The following is a 21307-nucleotide window of genomic DNA, read 5'->3' as shown; positions in this document are numbered from 1 at the left end:
AGAAGCGCGTTGTTCTCGCCAGGGGATTGGAGCAGCAGCGTGTCAGTAAAGTCACCTCACACACAGTTGGAAGTGTTTGGAGACGCGCGGCGAGACGCCGAGACACCGAGAAAGAGACAGAGACAGAGAGGCAGCACGAGAGCGCTGCGCTTTAATCCGTCAGCGCCGGACTCGACGTCACCCGAAGCGACAGCGAGCGCGCGCACTGGAGATTTAGCGACGCGGGTCATGGAGGAGGAGATGCTGGCGGCGGACGACGGTCTCTCGGAGCCCAAAATGGGCAGCCAGCCGCGGAGTTTCGCGAGCAAGCGTGTGAAGGCGAGGCATGATCGACCCACCATGGTGGAGATCCCACAGCTGGGGGACGGCGCGAGCCAGCGGCGCTCTCACGCCATCGCGCACAGTCAGCCGTACCCGTATCAGCAGCGACTGCAGCTCCATCACCCAGCCATCCATCAAACGCAACATCAGTCTCCGTCACTGCACCGCTTCACCGGGGGAATGAGGCCCAGAGTCGCGACCTCCAGCTCAGCATCAGCATCAGCATCGTCATCGCCATCAGTCTCATCAGCGTTAGGCAGCGCAGCGGCGTTTTTCGGCCACCAGGGGAGAGTCCGATACCCCGCGGGCCACCAGTCTCCAGACTGCAGTTACGAAATAAGCTCAGGTATGGGAACAAGTTTAGCAGAGAAAGTTTCTTACAGGGGTTAGACTTTGGAGCACGCTGAAGCTGTAGCCATATCTTATCCTGCTGGAAATGTCATGGCCTAGTACACTCTCAGAAAAGAGTATTAAACTGTCCTGTCACTCAGGTGGCACCCTCAAGGGTACATCTTCTGTTCCTTCAAGAAAGTAGGGTGACATTAAAATGATTAAACATACATAACTGGGCTTTAAAGTCCACTCTTGGACCTTTCATTAGCTTTTACCTTAAACTCTTTCCAGGTAAAACTTTCACACTAAAAGAGTGAAGAAAAGGTACAGTTTATTACGCTTTTTTTTTCCTGAGAGTGTAGAGGATTAAATACAGAATTATTCTACAGAGTGAAACTCCCAGTCTTAAAATGACATCCACTGCATTCATGTTCAAGACAAGCTGCAGTTGGTAACTCAACACTGTATTATCTCTCACAGCAGGATTTAATATATTAACACCCCGGAGGTTTGATAAACACTAGGGATTCTGCTGCGTATAGCTATGAATAAAACAGCTAAATAGAAAGCTGAAATCCTCGGACATTATAGTAGTCCTTGCTAATATGTAGTAGGTACGCTGCCTACCATATACGTGCACTTTGCAAGTGTACAGTTACTGACTGGAGCCCATCTGTTGCGCTACACAATTTGTCAGCAACCCGATATCCTGGTCATTAATGGAACAGGCCCACCAAAGGACCACTGCTGACCAGATGGTATTTAGATAGCGGCTCATTCTCAGTACAGCAGGTTGCTGGAGTTTATAAAACCTCTCAATGTCCTTGCTGGTTCGAGAAACATTTCCCCAACTGAAAATATCCAGCCAACAACAACTCTGTGGTCAGAAACTGACGAAGGGATGAAAATGATTTATACAAACTGTGAATGGATAAAGATGATTTAAAGTTGTATGTAAAAGTTTGGGCACCCCTCACCAAATTACATATTTTGTTGATTTTTGGAGTGAAAAGTAAACACAACCTCAGCAAATTATTAAAAAAGAACAACAATTTTTTTTCTGCAAAAGATAATGCATAGTTTATATATTTTAGGAAGTTAAAAAAAAAAACCTCAAAACATAAAGTAGTAATTGTGGCATGTGCAAAAGTTTGGACTCCCCACTGTCAGTAATTGGTAACACCCTCTTTGGCAGATATCACAACTTGCAAATGCTTTTGGTAGCCAGCCAGGAGTCTTTCAGTTCTTGTTTTAGTCATTTTCAACCACTCTTCCTTGCAGAACGCTTCCGAGGTATTCTTTGGCTGTCTTGCATGCACAGCATATTTAACTTCTGCCCACAGGTTTTGATGATCTTCAAGTCTGGGGACTGTGAGGGCCATTCCAAAAGTATGTTTTGGATCATAATGTAGCAGAAGCCAATCAAATCACCTTCAGATTTTGATCAACTGTGTCATACTTGCTTCCAGAATTTGCTGATATTTGCTTGAATCCATTCTCTCATCTATCTGTGCAGTGTTTCCTGTGCCACTGGCTGCCACACAACCCCAAAGCATAAAAGAGAGAAACATAGGTGGATTTTCATTAGCTGTCAAAATGTTAATTAGTTTTGACAGGTTATCAATTATAACTATCAGGTCAAAGGTCAGTGATACTGTTTCAGAAGTTATGTTTTAAGGAAGCAATATAATTGTTTTCAACATGTGGTCAACTATGCTTATAGCTGAATTATCATGTATAGTCTGTCTATAGTTAATGACAAATGCAGACTCAGCCTTCTGAATTCTGTTTCTATTTCAGCATTCTGTTTCTCTCTGTTAGATCTACCCCCATGCTTAACAGCTGGCACTGTGTTCTTTTCATCCAGTGCTACTCCTTTTTTACTCCTTTTTTAACCCTTTGGTGATTGTGGCTGAAGATTTCCATCCAAAGCACTTGTTTCCAAAATGCCTCTGGCTTATCTAGCTGTAGTTTTGTAGACATCATACGCTGACTTTTGTGATGAGGTTGCAGGTAAGGTTTCCTGCTGATGACTCTTCCGTGGAGATTATGTTTGTGCAAGCAATGCTGCACAGTAGAACGGTGCTCCTCCACTTCTGTGTCAGCTAAACTTTCCTGCAGGTCCTTAGTGTCATTTGGGGATTTGCTTTGCCTTCCTGCTCATCATATGGGCAGTTGTATCTGAACGTTTTCTTGGTCTTCACAGATCTTGCCTTGATTTCCACAGTTCTCCTTAATTGCCATTTCTTAATGACATTTTTGGACAGTGGAAATTGCAAGCTGGAAGTGCTTTGATATCTTTTTATAGCTTTCCTCTGCTTTGTAGGCATTAATTAGATTTATTTTCAGATCTTCAGTCCGCTGCTTAGAGAAGCCCATGGTTGTTGAGTGTTAGCACAAGGTTTGAAAAGGCATTTTTTATGCTCTGGAATTGTCAGCTAATGACTATTCTTGACTTGAGTAAGGAGTCCTAATGAAGGAACTAAGGCCTAGCAAGTTGATTAAGTTCTGAGACTTAATCAAAGGGTGTCCACACTTTTGCACATGCCATAATTACTTTTTTATTCCTTTTATTTTTTAGGTTTATCAAATATAAAGTAACTATACCTTAATACTGATGGATAGAGTAAAGGGGGCCATACAAGTCAATCAGGCTAACAGACAGGCTATTGTCAGTAATTGTGCACCTGCAAGTGCATCAGTATTGTAGATTTAACTAATAAAATTTGAAATTAATGTGGTTATATATTAGATGTACCTAAAAACTAAGTGTATTTTTATCTTCTTGCTTTTGATTTCCATTTCAGCTTTACAGATTTGTAAAGTGTACTGTGACATTTGTGCACATTTCACAGTACATACTGTCAAGTTTTGGGTTTTAAAGCCAAAGAAACTTCTAAAGCATTAAAGAAACCCTGGTTCTTGGGATTCCAGTCTGCTAATACAGACTTAATGGAGATATGCTTGATCTAAATGGGTTATTGTTGGCCCTGAGGTGAACTTTGTATATAAAATTTTGCATAAACCAAGTAAGATTTAGTAAAGCGATTAACAGAAAATTACAAACATTGACTCATTATGTAGCAAATTTAGGCATCCTAATCAGAGGCAATGAATAATTCTTTAAAAGTATATTATAGAAATGGGATCTATTTTGAGAGACAGGTGAATCTGGACATGACGAAATGGTTAGAGTCATAAGTCTGTATTTCACAGCAGATTTGGATACAGGCAGCATGGCTTTCATTATCGATACAGGAACGTTGGAGATGACTCAAGTGGTTCAGGGTCAGGGACCAACAGGGCGTCAGGCTGGCTTATAGACTGGTTCAGCGGGAACCTCTGGGTTCAGGAGGAATGCACAGGTGACACAGCAGAGAGAAAAAGGCAAGTGTGGTTTTAGTTATTCTAGAAATGGTTAAACAGTGTGTGGTTATTTGGATATATAGCCACAATTCAGGAAAATCTGATTTAGTTTTAGGAGGAACCTATACTAGATACTCAGGCATGCAGGTATATATACTTATAGTTAGTTTAAATGTAGCTCCAGTTTTAGGTGAAGGAGAGTTTTGTTTTTTTATGTTATCTGTTCAGCCATCTATTTCCTGAACATTTTGTCATCTCCATGTGGGACAGCTCAACACAGTTTTAGCTATAATAAGCTGCTTCTGTTTTACAGCTACTGAGTAATTTCAGCTGCTGTCAGATGTACGTAGGCCAGTTTGATATATTTGATTGGTTTGTGGATGATTATATTATCAGCCTGGTCTGTGGATTTTTTTGTGGGAGATTAACAATTTTTTAGTACTGATTTAAACTGCAGTCATTTCTCTGTCCTGTGGTTTGGCAGCAAACACAAGTTACATTTGTAATGGTGCTTCTAAGAACAGTGAATAAGAATCATGTATAACTCCTCGTGCACATGCATGTCGAGACCTTCCACAAAATCGCATAGTGATGTAGGATGCTGTACAGAGTCATCTTTCCCTGGAACCTTCTCACAGAACTGGCACCAGTTCCACATGACAAGGAACCTTGGTGGTTTTCCAGGATCAATAGAGCAACAGTTACATACATAGCTAGTGTTCTGTTTCACCACCAGAGACCCCCACCTTATTACTGTACCTTGCAGGTGTACAGTTAAGGGCTATCGCTTATTTTTTCCATGCACAGTGTACATTAACCATCCTCTAGTGTTAGTCTCTGACCATAGAATCGCTTCTGGCAACCAACTAGTGATAGTGACACTGATGTGTTTAAAGTGTCAGTGCAGTTGTGCCAGATACAGCTGTTCCACCACAAGGCACACTATATGTCAGTGTCACTGCTGTGCTGAGAATGGTCCACCACCTATATAACATGGGCTCACTTCAAGTCCTGTGGTGGTCCCTTTCCACTGGATGACAGGGAGAAAAGTATATCTGTAAAATATAAACACAGCTGCTAGCAGAAAGATTTTGAAAACATGCCAATTTGACAAAAGTGCATATTTATGAACAGCTAATTGTAATAGATGCATAGGACACCAGTACTAACTGTACTATAAGCATAATATCAGGACCAGAAAGCAGACCAGAATCCAGAATGAGTGTTAATTTTAGATACTATATACAGATCTTTTCCAGTGTAGATCCTTTTCTGTTCAAATAAAAGTCTCATACATTTCTCAGTTCATTTATTTCTGTTTCTTACTTTGGCTAGACTATATAAACCTGAACCAATTTCTTGAGGTTTAACAAGCCCTTTCTAAGTATAGTGTACAGTCATTATCATTAAATTAGTGACATGTGATCATACCAGTCATACTAGTTCCAGAGTCATAGTCATAGCATGAGTCAGAAAAACAGACCTATTAACACTAATGTTCAGCTTCCAATGATTGGCCTTTAGTTCAGACTATGTCTGTTGATATCACACTAATGATTCACACTGCTACACAATTGCCAGAGAGAAAGAGCTAGAAAAGTCAGTCAACACAATGCAGACATTATTAATGATTCTAATGCAGGCTTGCGTCATTTCTACCTATTACTATTGAGCATTAATTATAAATGTATAAGCGTGTTAAAATTTAAACAAGTTCCTTTGTATTTCCTAGTATTACGTATTGCTCTCACCAGCAATTGAAGCTTTTGATGGCTGAACAATTGAGTGGCTTAATGCATTATTAAGTTAGCAAATAAGTACATAAATACATAAAAAAATAATAACAGTGTCATCAGTTTTGTGTTTTAGTTCCAGTTTCCAAGTCATGGATTGAGCATAGTCTAGGATTAAATTGAAATGTCTTTTTTAGTCCAGTATTAAAACTAAGCTTGGTCTGGGAAACTGGAAACCTTGGCGTCTTATAATTAAAATTACTTTAAACAGATGAGATCAAATGGGGGAAAAAATTACATCTTCTGTAATTTGCATGAATTTAGATGAAAACATCTCTCTGCTAGGACACAGTGTCCAGAGTAGCTGATTTCTAGAGCTGCAGCTGATACCGTCAATGTTTCACAAAGACTCACCTATCCAATATTTAGGCTCTGGAAACTGTGCAATAAAGCTAAATTACATTTCAAAGCTCTCCCAATCCCAGCAGAGATTGTGATTAAAACAAATGAGGCTCATAAATTTCATTCTGCAGCACATGTTGTGTTTAATGAAATATCAAGAGGCTTTCTCGGCATGGCATGTTGCACGCAGAGATAAAGATAAAAGACGGGAAAGAGGATGAATGAGAGGGAGAGAAGAATGAGACATGAAAAGAAAGAGGAGCGAAAGGAGAGGAAATAAAGTCAGAAAATGCATGAGTGAGAGACAATGAGGGAGAGGGAGTGAGGAAGCCAGAGATTGGAAGAGGGAGGATGTAAGAGAGGAGCAAGGGAAAAGAGAAGTGTGAGGGAAGGATATCATCAAACACGTCTCAGTGAGTCAACAGAGCCGCTGTGCATATTAATAAATCTTCACATCTGCTCTCCTTCGATAGACACTATGCAGTGACTGCAGGCGCCACATGCCCGCCCATCACATGGCTGCCACAGTAACTGCATGCCTCCATAATTGGTTGCCCCGAGTCTTCGTGTGAGGGTGACAAATTCATAATCATTCTTCGAAACACAAGAAATCACCGTACAGCTGTAGACTGAGGAAGGGAGGGAGGCGAATGTGGAAGGATTATTAGTCAGTCGGTTTAAATTTCAGCTCAAATGCCTTTCATTTGTGTACAGCTTTCTACAGTAAACAATGTCACGCAGCAGATTTACAGATTTTCATGCCCTACTGAGCACACTAATGGCAAGATAATCATTCTGAGAGGAAGATGTGGTTGAGAAAATGGCCAGCAGGTAGCAGAAACTGCTTGAACCAAGTTTAATTAAACAAACCTGAGTCATTTGAGTCAGATTTAGAGTGAATCAGATTTACAGAAAAAGATGGAATATGATTTAGCAAGATTAGAGACTCATGTTGTGGATGGATATTCATTCAGTTACATCAGTATAAACAAAAGCAAGGTTTAAAAAAGTATAGGTTTATAACTTTAGAGCAGTAGTCCGGCCCAACAAATGAATTTAGAATCTGTGCTAAATTTAAATTGTTTTGTGGACTATAATTGACTTTAAAGAATTTTTTTAAAAGAGCTAGTCTGTTATTTTTGTTATTTAATATACTTTCAGTGCATAGATTCACTTCGAATTTATACACACAATATCTTCTGTACTAACATAAACAAGGATATGTTTAAGGATATGTTTAAAAAACAAAATTATTTAAACACTATATTAAAATATACATATGTAATGGTTACATAAAATAAATCAGTTTCTAGATATAAATGCTGCAAAAAAAATTTCTCATGCAAATTGCACCTGGTATCATTATAAAAGATGTTGCCTTTGTTTGGAAAGATTTCATGCAAGGAGCAATCATGGTGAAGGTGAAGGAGCTTCCTAAAGTTCTCAGGGACAACATTATTAAACAACACTCAAATAAAAAAGCTACAGAGTCATAGCAATGACCTTAAATACGCCTGTCAGTGCAATGGGTTTGATAATATTCAAGTGCAAAGTTCATGGAACCACAACTAATCATTGCTGGACAGGTGTGCCATGCAAGATTGCACAACCCACTCTGAGACTAATGATAAGGAAGGTAAGAGAGAAACCAGCAGTCACTCGAAAAGAGTTGCAGGACAACCTGAAAGCAGCAGGAGCAACAGTTATACAGAGAACGATAAGCAATGCACTGCACCAAAAGATGCACATCACAAAGCATTTAGATGTATTAGTATTCGTTTGGAACAATGTAATTTGATCAGATGAAACAAAAATATAACTTTGGCAAGAATTCACTTCATCATGTTTGTTGAAAGACGGGTTATGTGTATGATCCTAAGAACACCACACCCACAGTGAAGTACAGATGAAGGAGCATTATTGTACTGAGCTGCTTCTCTGTAAATGGTACGGGGGCATTCCATGCCAACAAAGGAAACATGAATGGTGCGATGTACCAGGACATATTAGAGGAGAATTTAATCTCATCAGCCAAGAACCCGAGTCTGCGGAGAAGACGGATATTTCATCAAGACAACTATCCCAAATATACAGCCAAAATAGGTCAAGAAGGCTATGCATGACCTAGCCAATCTCCATTAGAGGGATCCTTGTAACCTTAGGGAATTAAAGATGATTTGGCCAGAAGAATCGGCCAAATTGAACCACAATGCTGCAAAATGTTTTTTTTAACATGTAAATAATTGTACACACTGTGTTGGATTTTTCTTACCCTATGTCGGTTAAGGGTGTGTGAACATTTTTGCATTTTTTGACTTGCAGTCTGTTTGTCTGTTTTGAAGGTGATACAGGTTTCAAATACACAAATTTCAAATAAATCAACACATTTAAAAGGAGTTGTTGATGTGCCATTGGTGTCTTTTTTTGGTCCAGCTCACTTGACACTGATATTTATAATGTGGCCTGTTACCTAAAATAAGTCTGCTTTAGGGTATAAAGTATAAAAAAGTATGATAAATCTGAAGAGTATAGCTTGATACTGTAACATGATACTGAGCTTCAGTAATGACCCTGGAGAGTCAGGGCAAGAACATTTAGCTGAATGAACACAGGAACTTGGGAATACATCAAGAAGGCGTGGGAAGTGCGCGGTTATTCATCATGCTGCAGCTATGAGAGTATAATGAGATGGTAGTAGCATGTAATCACTTACCAGCCACAATGCAGGCCCCAGGTGTTCTGCTCTAAACGTCGAGTATATGCAAGGCTGTCTGCACAATTTTGTGTTAGATTCACATGAGACAGGCTGGTACATGCTTTTTAACTTTATAACTGTTCTTTTGTCTATCAGGTTCATGTATCGTGTAGTATCTAGGCCTGTCTGGCATGTGCTTTTTGGCTGTATATGTACTAATCAGTCTGATTGCTGGGTGTGCTGTGCAGTGCAAGGACGCATTCAGAATTTTCTGTTGAAGTTAATGTGTAATCAGTGGTAAGATATTGACTGCAGGAGTACATCCTCTCAGCCTCCAGCCCTACAAATGGTTGATTTATATCAATTATTTATTAAACCATAAGAATGTGCGGATAGATGGCGGTTACTCTGTGTTCACACCAGCAGAGATTTTTCTCTCTGTGTTGGTTGTTAGTGAGCGTTCATAACTAAATTTTACTGCTGGTTGTCAGACGCACCTAGCTAGTGCAACTCATATGAAAATATAGTGTATAGTGCATTTTTAAAGTGTAAGTGCGTTACATCGTAAGTGCATTATATCACGGCATACTAAAGTTTCACTACTTCAAATGTGTAGCAGCGTGAGAAAACCTGTCAGATTTTGCTGTGGTTGAATTCATGCAAACAGAGTGTTTTGGCCAAAATACGGTTTTTCTGTCCACAACATACTATGACACATCAATATTAAGTAACCCTAGATATATTTTACTAAAATTGCATGGAAATCTTTGCCTTTTGGGCCTCTAGCATGGCTCGTCTGAACGCACCATCCTTCAGGTTACAAGGAAGACATGCATCAAGACTAAAGCCCTACATCTTCACCAAGCACTTGAATGTACATTTATTGAATTTATTTTTTTAAATCCCTTGATTTGTGTGTTTGTGTTTCTTCCTGTACTAACCTCCCCCTAACCAGGTTTTAGCTCGATGGTAACCTCAGACTCTGACCTACTGAAATTGCATGAGAAAATATTTTTGCTATTATGCACTTCTTTAAGTTGCTCTGGATAGCCTAATCAAGTCAGTTCAGAATTAGATATCAGCTGTCAAAATGTCTGCAAAGCATTTACTCTGTATTGGAAAATGTCAGAATGTCAAAATTTCACCGTGTGAAGGGTTTTCCCAGACCACCACACATACTGCCTGAGAACTAGTTCTATACTTACTCTGTTTTAATTTTGCAGCATTGTCAGCATTAAAATATCTTCTAATTCTCTTTTCTTTTAAGAAATGGAAGTTACAACTCTGCTTGTGTTACTACTGGAGACTATGCAATGTTTTGTGTTTGTATTTTTGAAGGCAGGTAAGAGGATAGTAGCATTGGCTTGCTGTTTACTCCAATTTGAAACACAATTTCATGTTGTCCCCCCAAACACACACATTTTAAAACATTTTCTAAAATTTCACTAAAATGTTTCTGTATTTAAGGGCTATATAAGGTAATCATTAGGTGATTTACTGGTGTCTTTTTTCTGGGACAGTTCCTGCTCAAGTGTGTTTAAGAGCATGTCCAGGGTTGTACCTGCTAGAAAAAGTGTCTCTCTTTTACAACCATTCAGATGCTCATGAATGTTGCAAAGCCACTGGTTCTACAGAGTAGTGTCCAGCCTCTTCCATCTTCATGGGGTCTATTTCATAATCCCTCTTTCCCTAAATATCTTTGGTGTTATCTCAACCTTTCCATTACTCTACATCTTCCAGAATGTCAGAGCTGCGGTGTTTCACTGGTAGATGCTTTTAGTGCTGCCATTATGTCTAGCAAAATGTCACAAATTGTTTACTGAAATTTCAGTATTCGTCATATTTACAGAAATTGAATTTGCTTTGCCACTTGGAATCTTTTCATTTGCATTACCAACATGTTTGAATTGCTCTTGCTCTTGTCTCAGCTGGTGAACACAATGCTTTTTATATCCTCATGCAGACTGTATGTGCTCATACAGATTGTGATGCAGTGTAATGAGTAAATTTAGTTATAAAAGTTGTTTATGATCTCTGTAATGGAAGTGTCAGTTTAGCCTTCCTTTTTATAGCACAGCTGCCTCAGAGGTGATATTTCTACACTGGTGGATAGTGAGCGTTCCTGGTAGCACCTAGCTAGTGCGAGCTGCGGGACATACACAAAACCACCCGCATGACCTTACGAGACGTCTTTCTGCTTTTTTTCCCCCCTTTTTTCTCATTATTAACAATTCTTTGAAAATGTTGTTCACTTGTAATATTTTACAGTGAAGATGAAAAAAGAAGAACCAGATGCTTTAAGTATTAAGTAGAATATTTTAATTCAAATACAGACATTTATTTAATTTCATTATTAAATTGTAACAATATGCATGGGTGGGTGTTACACTGCATTCAAATCAGCAGCTTTTTTGTTATACGATGGTTGATTGTGAGTGCTCTTTTCTTAATGAAACCAGTTTAATCCTGGTTCATCTTTCAAGAGCCTTTAAAAAATTCTCTGAAGCTATCTTTATAAATAAGTGTTTCTTTAGTGGAAAGAGATATTTATAACAGATTAACTCTTTGGGAGAACAGCTTTAACAGAAATTCTCTTTTTAAATGAGCTGGTTTTACAGTTTTCAGATACTGAGTACAAGGTAAAGGCCGTTCCTGATCCTACTCAAAATATTAACTATGTGTTTGCACTCTGAAATATGCAAGGTTAATTTGACAGATGTAAAATGTATCAGCAAGCTTGCATTTAAAACTTTTTCCTTTTCTTTATCTTACCCTGTTGCTTCACAGATGAAAGTGACATTACAAAAATGTGATATAATTAGGTGATTTCTAAATAACCTTTAAGTTTGAGATGGATCTCTTTTGATTTTATTAATGAATTTTGGATGGATGTTCATGACTGGTTGAGTAAATATCATATTCATACCTTTCAATGGGGGAAAAAAATTGTTCATGTATGAATATGCAAATCTGTATCAATCTAAAATATATGAAGAAAAAAAAGCCTGATAATTACACACAACAATGTCAACATTTTTTTATTTTGACTTGCTTCTCTATCTACTGTACAGAGATGCTTTTATTCATTATATTCATATTTTTATTTTATTTAACCCTTACTTTTCAAGGATAGTTGCACTGATTGAGATAAACATAAACATCAAATAATCCATGGCCAAGAAGACTGCATAATATTTTCCACAGACATTTAAATACACAAAATCGTAAATGTGACTTAAACATTATAGTGAAACAATTCCCTTATAAATATCTTAAAATCAAATTCTTAAAAGAAAAATTGTAATCCTCTGTTTTGCTTCATTTTTTTTTTTTTATTCCTTTTTCTTATCTGATTCTACTTGCACTACTTGTTCATCTTTTGCATGTAGTGTTGTTTTTGTATTTGGTCATGCCTGTCTTGCTGTGTATATTATAACACAACACTAGCTTGACGTGTTCGACGTTGGCGAGGTTGACGTGTCGTGTCAGTGCTGGCGTGAATGCAGGGTTACTCAGAAAACTGTTGCTGATTTAACTAAATTTCGATGTGAGAAATGGAGAGGCGTTGAGACAAAGAATTCAGAGGGAGCTACAGAAGTGTCTCACACAGCTCAGTAATAACAGCTCCCTACTGATGGAAAACGAGACCTTACAGTCTGCACTTACAATGTCAATCGTTTTTCCTCAAGCATTAAAGAGGCAATTTAAAAAGTCTTTACAATTTCGAAGATATTTTAGAAAAACTGATTTGCAGCGATGCCCTGAAATATTGCTAATTTCATGCTTGTGTTTACCGGAAAGGGAATTAGTTTTGGCTCCAACTGAAGTCAAATTGTCAGCCTCATTTCATTAAAACTCACAAGACATACCAAGGTTTAGCAGAGGAGTGGGGCAGGTAGGGAGAAGTTGAAGGAAGGTTTGCCAGAGATTTCATTGCAGTTGCATCAGAGGACTCTAAAATTATATTTAATTAATAGTTAATAACCGCATGACTGCGAGTGCGATATTGCATTTAACAGTTCTATAAACAAGAAATTAATATCAAATAACTGACATTTCAGGCACAGCATGACCAAATGTTCAGTAAATGGTCAAATGTTCTGTTTATTTTTGCTCCGCTAGGCTAGTGCAAATAGATCCTGAAGAAGCCACACTCGCTTTATAGCACATCAGCTAGCTGGCTAGCAAACTCACAAAGATTTGTACGTTCCCATTAAAGGTGCTCCTGGTGAAACTGGCATCTCTTCTTCTTTTTCATCTTTATCTGATGAGCTTTCATATTTTAAGTCAAAAGTATTCCTGATTCATTTTTTATGTTTATGTATATATTTTACATTTACACAGACAAGCGGCGTGATACACACAGTAAAATGTCCCAGTGCTGTTATAGGAAATATAAGCAGTCTTGGAACGGCGCTCGACCAATCATATTAGTAAACAGGGAATAACCTTTGCATAAATAGATTTTTAAGCCACAACACTTTTTGTAATATTTGGTGACGTTCTCCCTACATTTGGGCAGCTGTCAATAAAATGCCTGCTCAGAGGAAAAACTCAGGTCTTTTGACATCCAAGGCTCTGTGAAGCAGAGAAAAAAAAACAAAAAAAAAACAAAGGCTGTGGACCTCCAAAATCCAAGCGGCCCTGTTAAGGAGCCAAATCTGCTGTCAGTCATGTTGCCTGTCAATTGAAAAAGGCCTGTTTCTTGCACTAACATTCAGGTGTTCAGTTCAGGGCACTACACGTGTAAGTCTTTGAGAGTGTGGCTTCAGAGGGAACAACAAAAAATGGGTGAATTGTTTGAAAATGTATTTGTTTGAATTTCAAGTTTCAAAATATCTAGATTAATCTAATTTCCACTGAAACTGCTGACTAAACATACTATATTGTGCATTAAAACCTTTTAAAGCTCTCTTCCGGTGTTCAAAAAAGCCTAATGAATGTCATGGATGTAATCAATACCAGATCATTTAACATTATCATAATGGAGACAAAATATAGATCTCAAAACACCTCAGGAGAAATTTTATAGTTGTGTTAAATTTTATGAAATTATTTTTAATCTTTTCAATCTTTGCTTCTTACAGAAAACCGGCTGATTCTGGATGCATTTGCACAGCAGTGCAGTCGAGTGCTCAGCCTCCTCAACAGCAATGGCAGGTTGCTGGGGCCACAGCGGACTTTGAGCCCCCCATCCTCCTCCATCAACTCCATCATCAAGCAGGAGGCTGGATGCTCGCCTGAGCCGGCTGTTGCCAAGCCCAGGCCTGACGAGCCCCAGGCGGGCAGCGTGGAGGACGAGTGTCAACACAGGCAACAGTGGAACTCGCAGCACACCTCAGCCCTCTTGCAGGTCTTCACCGAGTCTCTGCAGAACTACCTGCTGGCCGGAGCGCCATCCTCTGAGGGCGAGCGCTGCCACCAGCCTGAGCCTGAACCCGCAGCGTCTGCATCACCAGCACACAACCTGGGAGGCTGGGCATCTCCGGCACCATCCGACTCATACGGACACCCTTCCTCCACCCTGCCTGAGGAAGAGGAGGAGGAGGAAGGCTGCTGTCCACGCTGCATAGAGCTGGAGCAGGAAGTGCTGAGCCTTCAGCAGGAGAATGAGGAGCTGAGGCAAAAGCTGGAAAGTGCTCCAGGTGTGAGTGCTATATGTTTCACAGGATTTAGTCAGGCTATTTTGTATTACAATGTCCTTATTACCAGCCATAACATTTAAAAGTAAGTCACCTATGCTTTCAGTTCTTAAAATATGTATATAATGTGACATTGCCTTGGAGAAGAATTTCACATACAGTATTTCTCTGCACAGGTTTTAAGTAAAAAGAGAACCTCTACTCAAAACACACTGAGTGTAGAAGCCTAAAGCCTCTTTTTGAATTCCATGAAAGAGCATGTCATTTAGTGATCATATCATGAAATTTCAAAACTACAAATGTTACACTGTAACGATAAATATGTTAGGAAGAGACAAACATGAGAGAATGTATGGCTGGGCAATATGATGATATAATATCGATATTGTAATAAATGATTTCAATATTTTTTTCTGAGATATTGTGAGTATCAGGATCTCTTTTTAGATATATTTATACATAAATATATATGCAGTATATTTTAAATAACATTACAATTTAATATTGTTTAAACATTTATAATATTTAATTAATTTTTGTAGACATTAATAAAAGTATCATCAGACAACATTTTAAGGTTTATTGTTAAATGAAATGCTACTGCCTTGCTAGGCATTGCAAAAAATATTTATTGCGTGCCCTTATCAAATGCCCTTAGACTTATAAATATGTGTTTTTCTAGTGGATTGTGATCACAGCAGGATAGTGGTGGTCATGTATGTGTGTGTGTGTGTGTGTGTGTGTACTACAGTGCCATGTCAGACAGTGCTGGACTTCTTTAAGTCCGTCTTGGGACACTACAACCAGTTCATTTCTCCACCGCCACCAGAGGAGCAGCTCACTGAGGTCAGAAATCTGCTATTAGCTTTCAGGATGGAAAATGTTTACATGCTATTTAACAAGCAGAGGCTAAACTTGTATCTGAACTACATTTTACACTGGGATTAAAAAGGGATTTAAAAATCCCTTTTAGCTCAAGATCTGTTTCTAGGGCTCCCAAATGGCACCCTCTCATCAGGAGTTCAAATCCTGATGATGCCACAGCCACCCGTATCTGGATGCCAAGGGTGAATATTGGCCGTCCTCTCTGGGTGGAAGGGATGGCATACTCTCTCTCCCCTGTCAATCAAAGCAACAACAGCCAATCGTGGGTGTCTGTGAGCTCATGTATGTGGAAGAGGGCAGATAGTGCTTTCCTCCGAGGGTGTTACGCTGCCCCGTGACGCAGTGTGAGCAGTTCAAAGATGCTGTTGACTGGCTTGATGTGTCTCAGAGGAAGTGTGTGTTAGCCTTAACCCTCCCTGGTTGGTGAATGTTGTGTGAAAGGAGAGAATTATCTAGTGGGAGGGAATTGGCAAATGACCAAGCTGGGGAGAAAATGGGGGAAATCCCAAAAAAAGAAAGAAAGCAAAAGATTTTTAGAACATCAAGTTCATCAAGTTTCTAGAACATCACATTTAAAATATCATTACACAGGCTTGTGTTGTGGTAGAGTTAAAATTGATAGGTACGAACTCAGCAGACTTAGGGAATCTTATTTTTTGTCTTTTAGACTTGTGCAAGGAGTGCAATGCAGGAGTATTCAAACCACTACGAAATAAACTGTCACCAGAGACCGAAAACAGAAGTGAGACTGACATTCACATTCTGGGCTATATTAAGACTGTGAAAATAGCACTTTGACTCAATGTTACATAAAATGATGCTAATGAAATTAATTCTCTGTTGCTCCTTCGTTGCTACTGTAAGTTTTTGCGAAGCTTATTATCACAATTTCTCTGCTTGAGTGATATGAAATGTCCTTTTGTCAAGCATAAGCTCTATTACTCATAATGTAATATTCATACTGTAGTTCTCGTGGAAATAACTGATTATTTGTTATTATTGTTTGTTATTATTTGGAAATGATACATGATAGGTAGATCAATTATTAACTGTTCTGCAAGCAGGGAAGTAAGCAGCTGCTGGGGAATTATCCTCTCTTCATCACCAACAAACAATGGGACGAGGCAGTGAACTCGTCGAAGAAGGACGGGCGTCGGTTGCTGCGCTACCTCATCCGCTTTGTGTTCACTACAGATGAGTTGAAGTACTCATGTGGCCTGGGCAAGAGAAAACGCTCGGCCCACATGAGCGAGACAGGACCTGAGAGACGGCCACTCAACCCTGTCAAAGTCAGCTGCCTCAGAGGTACAGCAGATCACCCACAGAGCAAATAAAACACAGCTTGAATGTTGTGATTAGAGGAAAATACAAGGGGACACTGTATTCGGATAGTCTACTGTAGACACTACAGCCTGTCAACGAGCTGTCAGGAGACTGTCATCAACCAGCCATTAAGTAGTTCTAGACAATATATCAACAGTTTGTGATTGTTGATATTTAGTAGATTGTCAATACATACTAATCTATCAACTTGACCCTTTTTCTTTCACTTTATTTGGATTTTCCAGTTTAAAGCCCTTAATATTTATTAGACAATCTATAGCCCATCAATTCTTCCCTAGTCCTTTCACAGATTAGGACTATATTGGTACATTTTATGACATGTTGTAGAAAGATTGATGAGCACCATTTCACCTGCTGATGCTCACTTGATAACAGTAAATGGTTTGTAGAGAGTTTTAAAGCAGACAATCCAAATAAATCATCCTGTATTCAGTAACAGTGAATGTATCTTTTTATGACCACTTCAATCTAAGCACTCACAATGAATTTTCCAGACAGTAAAAAGTGAAGTTGTAGTTGAATAGTTTTTATTTAGAGCTTGGGAAAAGAAGCCAAGTGCTCAGCGTTTGTGGCAACTGTTGGAAAATCATCCAAGATGGCGTCTCATGAGGCTGGTTGAGATAATGCAAGAGTGTGCAAAGCTTCAAAGCTTCTTGGAAGAACATAAAATTTGTGTAGCAGCCTGGGAAAACTCTTCACATGGTGAAATACTGACTTGTTTTAATATATGTAGTTTTGAGGACTGCAGGTTTTTCTGAACTGAAATATGTTTCTCTTTTGCATGTAAACTATATGAAAAAAAAAAAAAAAAAAAAGAAAGTTTGTAGACATCTGACCATCAAACCCATATGTGCTTTTTGACATCCCTTTCCAGATTTAGTCCCTTTTGCTGTTATAATAACCTCCACTCTTCTGGAAAGGCTTTCCACTCGAGTTCTTCCACACCAACCTTGCCAAACCATTTCTTCATGGACCTCGCTTTGTACACAGGGGCATTGTCATGCTGGGTCATTCCTTAGTTCCAGTGAAGGGAAACTCTAATTGTACAGCATACAAAAACATAGGTTGTGTGCTTCCAACTTTGTTGCAACAGTAAGGCTGTATGGGTGTGATGGTCAAGTGTCCACAAACTTTTGACCACATAGTGTATCTCAACCACAAGTACAGTTCTAGCATTTTAAAGTCTGATTACCCCAGAAGTGAAAAAGGAGAAAATGGAATTTAAGGATTTAATTCAGGCTGTGGCGTAGGAGCACTGCTGACATTTTGAACTGAATCCCAACTGAATCGATTAGGTTTGTGTCTGTTTTGCTATCGCATGTAACTATCTAACAACGTGATTAAAGCATGACGTTAACTGTGTGAGGAAACCACACAGAAAGGTTTTAGACATCTTTAGGCAGACTTTTATTACCACCGCGTTTGTTAAACTGACTCTTTACTCTTTCTTCGCAGAAAGCCTAGGCAAGATTAAAAAGTAAATAATGTTATACGCAGAAAATCTTTTTTTGTCTTTTTTGGTTGATTGCCAGAGTTCAGCCACAGCAACATCCAGACGGTTTTCTCAGACCACCACACATCTAATTTACTTTTAATTTGTTACATGCTTTTGCTCAGAATTTAGCACATTCTGTTTAATAGTTTTGATGTCTTCACTGTTATTCCAAAATGTGGTAAATGAAGAAAACATTTCGCTGAGTAGGTGCCCAAGATGTCCACTGTTGGCCTGCACTTCTTTCTTGCCCACGTGCCAGAACTCATCTCAGTAGAGCTGCCAGAACAGAACTCATGTTTAACGCAGCTTACATTTCCAGGTCCATAATACAATTTCTGTTGCTAAATATGATCATTATGTGCCTAAAGTCAGCCTTATTTGGGCTGAAATTGTCTGCTGTCGGGGGTCCAAACTTTCAACTGGTCCTGTTGTGTGTATAGCACAATGTCTATCATGTATCTGTTTAGTGCTCCAAAAATGTATATCTATAACTGTATTCAGATTTAAACTCAAAGTGAGTCTCAACTGGAAGGCTTTTTTTAAGTATGTGAGCTATGCCACAGAAACATTGGAAAGCCCTGGAAAAACCCAGCAGTAGAAATGCCAGCATGATCAGCATGCCATAAATATATGCATCATGCAGTGCAGTTTCTGTCCTGTGGGTTTCATATCTGATCATTCGTTCATGCCCTCACGAAAGTAAAAACCGCTTGCTTGCATGACTTGTTCGTTGCGTTCTGCAGGATCCCTGTCCTGATGCACACCTCTAGTCTAAACCAGATGCCCTCTGTAAACTTTCTGGCAAGCTTTATAAAACAAAAAAATAAAATAAAAGTGCATCTCCTATTTGTATCTGTAATTCTATCCATTTAGAAGACATTGTCTGTTCATTCTGAATGATGTATTCATATTTGTTTACATCCATGGGTCCTGTACATGTGGAGGTATGTGATTTAGTTGGCTTGATTTGGCTGTCATATTCTCTCACTTTGTCTGGTGTAATTCCAATATTATTTTTATTTATCTCTCTTACATCTAATAGCATCCACATCTTTCTGTCTGCACTTCTCTTAACCCTGTGTTTTTCTCTGTAAATACCGCTCCAGAGTTTATCCGGATGCACTGTGCTTCAAACCCCGACTGGTGGATGCCGTCTGAAGAGCAGATTAATAAGGTGTTCAGTGACGCAGTGGGTCATGCACGCCAGGGCCGGGCTGTGGGCACCTTCCTGACTGGAGGTGGAGGCAGCGGTAGTGGGAGCAGCAGCAGTGGAAGCAGTCTCTACCTGGAGGGTTATGATGGACAGCTGTCTCAAGACGAGCTCTTTATGAAGAGCTCACAGAATGGCATCATGGACTAGGTCTTTCTGAGGAGGACTGAGGCTAACTGGCTGTTTCGCACCTTTAGTACAGTATCTTCTGTTCATGGGTTATTGAGTCCAGGATTTCATCATGACTTAATGAGGCAAAAAAGCAAGCAGACAAACAAAATGAAAACTGAAAAACATTCCAGAGACTCATATTTACAAAGACATTCTCTACAGCAGTATTTCTTACTCGTGGTCCTAGTGGTGTTTTCCTTTCTGTAAATTACCCAGTTCAGGCTTGTTAATAAACTGAGGATGTGTGTTAAGAGCAAGGAAGAGCACCAAAAAGTGCAGGACAGGGGTTACTCCAGGACCAGGAGTGGGAAACACTGCTCTACAGCATGCACTGCTGTAAGTGAATTCCTCCAGCCTGCTTGCTGTAATATGGTAGCATTGTACATAGTGTAAAAGCCAAGTGTTTGCTCCTGCAGGTCATTGTTGAACAGTGTGTTTTTCAGGGTTTGGAGTCACACATGGCAGGGAGAAGTACACAAATCATCAAATCACATAATTTATGTCTTTTATTACACTAATTCAGCATTATATTACATTTTAGAAAGATAGAAAACAAACACAAATGTACTAATTGTAATGATGTTCACTGTAAATAAGGATGTGAGCTTCCTAATATCTGAATCTGTGTGTGCACACACATAACATAATAACAAGGTGCTATTCTAACACTGCATTCTATATAATGAAGAACATATCAGTGAATTTACTCCTAGATGAGGAAGTTCAAAGTATCATCTTTTATTTTGTGGTCACATGATTGTTGTGGTATAATCAGTTTCATGGTATTTGATGGAGTTGATTCTGAAATGTGTCCATGTTTGTGAATATAAAAGTAAGGATATGGTCATCCCTAACTTCTTTCTAATTTAGGGGTTGATCTAATATAAACCGTACGCTGGGTGTTCCAGAAAATTCTATACATATGTTTGCTGGCCTGATTGAATCTATTGAGCATTTGCATGGTCAACTGCAGAGATGTGTGTAACCATAAGGCCTGGACTTATCCATGGGTCATTGTGCAAAGCTAATTCTTTGCTTATGGAAACTCTGAGATGCCTTAAACAGAACTCAGAACTCATATACTGCCAATTTCTGTCTGCTGGGACTTTACATATGCTGAAATTTCTGACTGATCATACTGTTTTCAACAAAACTAGCCAAAATTTAAAACTATTACTATTTCTGAGGTTTTAACTGAGTTAAAGAACAATATAGGAGACATGTGTAAGCCTGACATTTGTGTGTGTGTGTGTGTGTGTGTGTGTGTGTGTGTGTGCGTGTGTGTGTGCGTGTGTGTGTGCGTGTGTCTCTGTGTGTAACATACTTTACTGTGGTTGTGTATACCCATGGTAGCTCAGATATTTACCCTGTTATCCTATACATAGGAATAGTGTGGGCACTGTGAAATGAACCATAAACTGTTCTTTGTCCCTAAATGTAAATAGAATATTGCTATAACAAGTGTCAACAGTTGTTAGTGTTTTTTTTTTAAATAATAATTTAAATGGAAAGTTTTGTATTCATGAGTGTTCTAATTAAAATCTGGCAAGATTCATTAGTCATGCAATCAAATATAGTATGCATACCCAATATCAGGCCCATTACAGGACTGTTACAGAAATAATGCAAAATATGCAAAAGTTTGCATACCCTTCTGATTTAACCAATAAGGCATTTATTGCAAGGTAATGCATGCTACACAAATGCATG

At 39.0% G+C, this 21307-nt stretch overlaps 1 protein-coding gene across 2 annotated transcripts; it reads left to right on the top strand.

The window, feature by feature from the left end:
- LOC113529355 (BEN domain-containing protein 4) lies at positions 1 to 21061 on the top strand. Of its 2 annotated transcripts, XM_026918500.3 has the most exons (6): positions 1 to 667; positions 13938 to 14495; positions 15244 to 15338; positions 16045 to 16119; positions 16442 to 16682; positions 19323 to 21061. In XM_026918500.3, exons 1-6 carry the CDS (start codon positions 229 to 231, stop codon positions 19574 to 19576), a joined length of 1662 nt encoding a protein of 553 aa, XP_026774301.3. In that variant the 5' UTR covers positions 1 to 228; the 3' UTR covers positions 19577 to 21061. The 2 variants fall into 2 exon arrangements, with proteins under 2 accessions (XP_026774301.3, XP_026774302.3); XM_026918501.3 differs by lacking the exon at positions 16045 to 16119.
- The last annotated feature ends 246 nt before the right edge of the window (positions 21062 to 21307 follow it).

This window comes from Pangasianodon hypophthalmus, chromosome 7, assembly GCF_027358585.1.
Source record: "Pangasianodon hypophthalmus isolate fPanHyp1 chromosome 7, fPanHyp1.pri, whole genome shotgun sequence".
Taxonomy (NCBI): Eukaryota; Metazoa; Chordata; class Actinopteri; order Siluriformes; family Pangasiidae; genus Pangasianodon; species Pangasianodon hypophthalmus.
Note: the sequence above shows the minus strand (reverse complement) of the source record. Positions and strands in the feature narration are given on the sequence as shown.

Bases quoted from the DNA above. Each gene is read 5' to 3' on its own strand.
- LOC113529355 (XM_026918500.3), top strand. From the start codon at position 229: ATGGAGGAGGAGATGCTGGCGGCGGACGACGGTCTCTCGGAGCCCAAA. The intron at 14,496-15,243 runs GTGTGAGTGCTA...TGTGTACTACAG, and splicing joins AAAGCTGGAAAGTGCTCCAG to TGCCATGTCAGACAGTGCTG. The intron at 15,339-16,044 runs GTCAGAAATCTG...TTTGTCTTTTAG, and splicing joins CAGAGGAGCAGCTCACTGAG to ACTTGTGCAAGGAGTGCAAT.